Here is a 6,521-nt window from a genome sequence, read left to right as displayed (position 1 = left end):
GTACAACCCAGGAGGACTGAGCCACCCTAATCTTTTGGTATCCACCTTGGAGTGAAGGAGCAAGGCAGCAAGAGAGAGAAGCAAGGTGGAAAAGCCACTAGAACCAAGACAGGTGAAAAGATGCAAGTACTACAGATAAATCGTATCTTTTGTGACAGAAATAGTTTTCTGCACTGCAAGTTGAAGTAAAAAACAGCTCTGTTGTCTGTGGCCACGAAGGTGGCACTAAATGGGCAGGAAGCCGCTCCTGGCCATTGCCAGTCATGCTGCTCCCCCCACCAAGACGGAGCAAATTGTTCCATATCTCACTCCATTGCATTACATTTCGTGCACAGCTCAAACAGCTAGTTAGCGTTCCTCTCCCCTTCATCTGGGCTCCTGAAGATGAATCAGAAGGGGGAATGTCAGAGCTGACCTCCTGTAATCTTTTGGCTCTCCAGAATTTTGTCGTTTCTTACCGACAGGAATTTCTGAACCATTGTTTGTGATGGCTGAAAACCTAAAGGTTGTACCATTGCCACTGGCTGGAAGAGGAGAGCCAGGCCCTGCAGAAGACCCCGCAAGCTGGTGCGAACCGCTGTTTGAACCACGTGCATTGTTTGTTGCAAGGCATGAGTGAGTGAGAATCACTGGGTATTCATCAGCAAGAGGTCTGTACTGGCTTTGAATTTCTGATGCAAATCACATGCAACTACAGGTGCATTAAAAAGGGATTAGTAAGACACAAGGACAAGCTTTGTCCCACTTAAATGCTCTAAGATACAGGTGTGACACACAGATGAGCGGGAAAGTTTTGGGTCTGAAAAGACTGTCAGATGCTCCTGAACTAAGACTGGCCAATATATCTTTTGCCCTGAATAATTCTACTGTGATGAAGTTATCCAGTAAAGGTAGCTGTGTTGCAATTCTCAGGAGTCCTGCACTGTCACTGGAACCAGAACTTCCCACGTCGGAGGACATGGTTCTTCAAACAGCAAGTGAGTTTTCTTCCGGGAGGCTCTGCCTGACTGCAGATAAGGTGCCTCTCGACTGGATGCAGCCGTACCCCACAGGAAAAAAGGTAGCACCATGCTTGGTTGATATGAGCCCTGAACAGCAGAGACAGTTGTGAGCACATCTGCTCTGTGAGGTGACTGCTGTGCAGTTAGGGGGAATGGTAGACACAGGCTGTGAAAACAGAGGCTAAACCTCGCTGGCAGGAGTACTCCGGCTCAGCTCCTTGATCCCGTGCAGTATCCTCTTCATGTGACCCACTTTGGTCACACCCAGGTCCTGGAAGAAAAGAGAAAACCTTACCTTAGGAGAAAGGCAGGGGGGAAATTGCAGGTGGCCAAGCAATGGTTACAAACTAGTCAGCCAGTTACAAAAAGATGAGGAAACCAACCAGAGAGATTACAAACCTGATAGTTATATGTGGAACCTCAAACCACGTGTCAAAAAGCTATCAGAGCATGACAGGGTAATGAACACAGAGCAGGCACAGAGCAGTGGAGAGAAACAACTGCGGACCGTTAGCCAGAAACGCAAATTGCTTTGACTGTTAAAGGCCAAAGCAAGAGAACAGAAAGAGCATACAGATCTCAAGGACCTAAGCCAAAACATGCAGGAAGAACAAACCCATCACTGGTCACATCAAATAAATGTGTAACACTTGGGTACCATGCAACAAAACACAGTCTGTAGCTGGATGGCATGCAGAGGAATCGGCTACACAGATTACAGCAAACCTCAGAACAGGAAGATGGTCAAAATGACAAATGAAGATCCAAGGGGCATTCAACAAATGCCATGCACTACTTTACAACAAAGTATTTTTCTGCTATATGCAAGTCACCAGAATGATGACACAAGTCTCCTGCACATGCAAATAACCACCACTTTCAATTTTTCTCTGTAGAGGAAGCATCTCCCGGTGAGGAGATGCAAAGTTGTGCAATGTGGTTACTAAGCACTATTTAAAAAGACTCTCTCCATCTAGAAGCCTCATCAAAGACCACGATGATTTTTTTTCTTGTAACAAAGAAGTGCAATGATCTATTTGCCCAGTGACTACAACGTAAGAACCACATTTTCCCAGTCACAGCATGTTCTGCAAAGATGGTACAGGAGCTGAAAAGTTGAAAACTTCCATTCCGTCATTAAAATCAGAGACTCTCAAGAACACTATCTACAATCTGTGTGCTGGACTGTATTACGTCCCCAGGAAGCTGTGGCAGAATTGGACAGCTGGTCCCTCAACTAGCTGTTCTACGTCCCTGGTATTAAAAATCAGGTGACCTGAAATGGTGAGAAAACAAAATGAGGCTGCAGTGAACCTGTTCATCTTGCCAAGGCACGTGGAATGAACAGTGGGCAGACCACTTCCAAGCACATTCAGCACAGAAGGTCATGCAGATGTAGCTGGCTATTTCTCATGAGCCGATCATAAAAGTACCTTGAGGTCCCTCCGTTCGAGGTGCAGGAGCTCAGAGCCCCGGACGTCATGCCGGATGAAGATATCCTTATACTCACAAAGACTGAGATGCTCAAGCCAGGCCGCAACCTCCTCCGTTCCCCAGAGGTGAACTGTTAGAGATGGAAAAGCAGGAGTGCATTGAGTACCCAGAATCCCAGAAGACAGTGAGAGATGAGGACACCACCAGCACTCAGTGCCAGAGAAGGAGGGCAAGCAGTACCACAGCCTCAAACCAAGGGGAGGGCAAGGACTGGTAGCATGACCTACAGTCTCAAACAAAGGAGGTAGGGCAGAGAAAGGTAAGAGGTGTTCTCTTAAGCAGAGGCTAGCTGCAGTAAAGCCAGGAGGAAGTGCGTGGTCATTTTGATGGGATTAGGTATGCTTTTTAAAGTTTACCCACATGTTTAAGAAGAGTAAGTTCATTGATATTCCTCAGTTTACAAAACAACAGATTCATAAAATATATCATGAAGAATCAAGCACAGATTAGTTTGCTATTATGTACAAGCACTTGTGCTCAGTGAACAAAATGGCAACCTCTCTCCCCCAAGTCTGAGTGAGAGAGGAAGTGTTCAGACTTCCACCTTCTTGCACAACCTCTAAATAAGAGAGTAACAAAGATCCCAAGTTCTGCGAGGCAATGAATGAGCACCAGCCTGTCAGACAGAAGGAGGCTGTACCCGCAACTCCATGGCAGAGGACAGGACCCAGGAGCCCACAGAACAGGTAGTACTTCTGAATTTTAGAAGAAAGTCTTCATAAGGAGAGTACAAACCAAAAATCAACTAACCCAACTGGAGAGAAAGTGTCTTGAATGGCAATTTGTTGATTCAAGGCCAGTTTTTAGCTACTGACCAGTACGATTAAAGGTCAGGGTACACCTGTGGTGATGCTGATCCCCAGCCAATTAGACATGAAACTTGATTAAAGCCTGAGGGTGAATCAATGAGAAAAACACCATTAACCATATCACAGAGAATTAGCAGCGAAAAGACTGGAGTTATGCGGACTTGGGCTCCACAGTCATTTTGATACCTAAAATGCCAAAATCCTCAAATTCATTTCACTAAGCACCCCCTAAAATATCCCAGAAAATGCCTGGATGTAGGCAGAATTCTTCAGAGGGCACCTCCTGTTTCTGCTCAGGAATATTTGCGTGGTACTAGGGGATCATGACTTAGAACGGAGCAATAAGCTACTTTGCCACGTGAAAAAGACAGACTAGACCTCCAAGAAAAGGCAGATGCACTTGAAACAGAAGAAGGAGAGAACATGAGAGGAAACAGAGAGAGAACAGATAGTGGTGTGACCACACCGATGTGACAAAGAGACACAATGAATGAGCAGACTTGGTACCCGGCAATCCCATGCTACTATGAGTCTCCTTATTTTTGTTGTTCTTCTCCTTTTTAAACTTGGTCACTAGCCGGAATTTGCCACTGCGGCTCCGTTTAGAATAATCCAGCATCTGGTTCTGTAATAACAAAAAGGGAAAATCAGGCAAACAGTCATAAACTGATTGGAATGGACCAAGAGCAACAAGTACTGTCAAGCTCAGCTCCATGACCTTGTAAGAGAGGAAAAAAAAATTCTAAACTCATTCTGATCAAGACAGGAAAGGAAACAGAGAAAGTTGATCCCATGTCAGGCAAGGGACCTTAGCAGGAAATTACTTTCTTTAGCCCTAGGGAGTCAAGTTTCCTTCTTAATGATTTTTTCTCACATCAGTCATACATTCACAGGAAGTCAAACACTCACAGCCAACTAGTGAAAAAGAGAACAGCTAGGGAAATATAGCCTTGGTCCTCCTCACCTCCTCATCACAAGGCTCCATAAGCTGCCACAGCCAAGGGATGTCTGCTAGTTTCCTCAGCTGGAGGTCCATGTCTGCCAGGGCTGCTTGGAGCTGCTCCTTCTGTGGAGGATCTAATTGCTGGATCAGAAATGGAAGCAAAGCAGAGTTAAAAGCCGTACGGTGGAACACACAGTCAGGCCCTTGCCTTGAAATTCTTAGGTAACAAAGCAGTTCCTCCTTTTAAAATGAAGTGCACAGCAGGCACTCTGCCCAGATGTTACCAAGTTAATGATTTTCATTGTTTATGAGCTCCAAACTCCATATAAGCTAGCTTGACTGCTCATCATGGCTATGTAGCAACAACATCCTAATTCTTTGATGATAACATTTAAACTGACTTGTTACAAAGACAAAGAAGACCAAGACCAGCAAAATGTTGCTTGCCAAGGCAACAGTAGGAGAGGAGAGAAAGCGAGAGGCTGCTTTACTCCTGCTTTGTGCTTCTTACCAGCGCCATCTTGCCCGCCAGCAGCAGCTCTGTCTCATTATGCAGGGCTTTGACATTATTCACCATCTCTACAACAAGGCTGCAGTTCAGACCCTGCAGGGAAGCAATTCATGCGCAAATTAAGCCTGGAAATGCAGAGGTCTGAGCAGTCAAAAGGAAGAAGTCTTAGACAAGCAAGGCCTACTTTTGGTCAATCGGAAAGGAAAACCAAGAGCTATGGAACAAGGACAAAATGGGAGATGCCAAGTGAGTGAAGTACCTCTGTAGACTTGGATTTAGCGTAGACTTTGTCCATAGACTTGGAGCTGGCATTGACAGCATGGGCAAGCTCCTGTTCCATGTCCTGATAGGATTGGGCTATTTCCCGAATGCTAAAGAGAGAATTACAGATTGCATCAGCATATGCTCAAAGCAGGAGATCTTTTCTGACTGGGTATCTCCTTTTAATACCCGAGTGACAAGAGCAGGGATAAAGCATGGGAGGGGCACAGCCTCTGGCAAAGCAGGGCAACTCTCCCTGCTATAGTGAGCATGCATAGGCGAAGCAAGGCAGATTTCACATGCACAACTCCAGGTGCATATTCAATTCTGCACACAAGTTGGGATCAGTTTGTACAACCTAGACATTTTAGTATGGCCACAGTGATGTGAAAGGCAGCTGCACATATGGCAGTTTAATTAACACTTCTCTGATGTGACTCTGGGAATTTTCTCTCAGAGGCCCAGACCAAGGAGCTGAATGTCTGAGTAAAGGATGAGCAGGTGAGCATACAGTGACTTCTTCCAGAAATCTCTGCGGCACATCAGGGTTGTAAGAACCCAACTTGTCATCTGAGCTCCTAGAGAGGCCTTTGTTTCATTGCTCATAAAAATCATTGATATTCAAAGATAAGGTTCCTTCAGGATTAAAGGATCCATGTTTGCTCATGAAAGTAACATTTTTTGTTCAGAATGACCTAAGAAAGTTTACTCGACTTCAGTCCTCATGCAGCTGGGACAGTGCATAATGAACAACGTTACCCCCAGTGACATGGACCAGCACTGCAGAAGATAAGAGTGAACAGAAACATCTCCAGGAACAGTGAGTAGGACAAGAACTTCAGGCACCAAAGGAGGGCTCTATTCACCAAAAGCAAATTGAGTCCCACCTGTGGATCAGAGCACCTGCAGCTTGACCAAACTGGTTGATCTGGGTGGATTCTTCTTCGGACATGATCTCTGGTTGCAGAGAGAAAGAGGAGGGTCGGGACAACTCACACTTCTGTTTGTCCTCCCAAGACTTCAGGGTGCTCTCAAATGCCTAAAAACACAGCAAGCAATCTGTAAGATACCTTATAAGCTCCTGTAAAAAACAATGGATGTGCCTATGCCTGTAAACCATATAAATCTGATATAGACACTTTTCATTGCAGGACCCAGTTGTTCAGCTGCTTATAACTTTGCTAAATAGCTGTCTGGGCTGAAGTTTTCCATGCCACATGCTTGCCTTGGCTTAACTTTTGCTTAAGCCTAGTTTTAGTCAAAATTGCTAGGCAAATTCTGAGGGCCAGACTAGCAAAATCCACCAATTCCCTACTGGTGGCAGCCTTTTCTCTGAGTAGCTATATCCCCTCTACACTTCAGTATTCTGCACACCTCTTCAAGTGACATCTCAGAGCTGGAAATTAAAAATGTTCAAGGCTCCTTCTTATCCGGGAGTAAACTGGGCTTCCCCAGTAATTGGTGGGACAAGCAGCTGAACTCAGAGCTAGGACCTGTCCCAC

General features: G+C 45.4%; 1 protein-coding gene across 1 annotated transcript in view; it reads right to left on the bottom strand.

The window, feature by feature from the left end:
- Nucleotides 1-737: 737 nt before the first annotated feature.
- The window catches only part of DGKD (diacylglycerol kinase, delta 130kDa), a 42,253-nt gene continuing 36,469 nt past the window's right edge, over nucleotides 738-6,521 (bottom strand). The window contains exons 23-29 of the mRNA XM_009572365.1: nucleotides 5,907-6,058; nucleotides 5,018-5,129; nucleotides 4,759-4,851; nucleotides 4,269-4,388; nucleotides 3,812-3,929; nucleotides 2,435-2,565; nucleotides 738-1,272 (exon numbers count right to left, since the gene is read on the bottom strand). Of these exons, the coding sequence (XP_009570660.1) occupies nucleotides 1,183-1,272; nucleotides 2,435-2,565; nucleotides 3,812-3,929; nucleotides 4,269-4,388; nucleotides 4,759-4,851; nucleotides 5,018-5,129; nucleotides 5,907-6,058 (816 nt within the window). The 3' untranslated portion in view covers nucleotides 738-1,182. The remainder of the gene's footprint in view (nucleotides 1,273-2,434; nucleotides 2,566-3,811; nucleotides 3,930-4,268; nucleotides 4,389-4,758; nucleotides 4,852-5,017; nucleotides 5,130-5,906; nucleotides 6,059-6,521) is intronic.

Source organism: Fulmarus glacialis, unplaced genomic scaffold (genome assembly GCF_000690835.1).
Source record: "Fulmarus glacialis isolate BGI_N327 unplaced genomic scaffold, ASM69083v1 scaffold402, whole genome shotgun sequence".
Classification (NCBI taxonomy): domain Eukaryota; kingdom Metazoa; phylum Chordata; class Aves; order Procellariiformes; family Procellariidae; genus Fulmarus; species Fulmarus glacialis.
The sequence above is the reverse complement of the archived record's forward strand: the minus strand, read 5'-3'. Positions and strand labels throughout refer to the sequence as shown.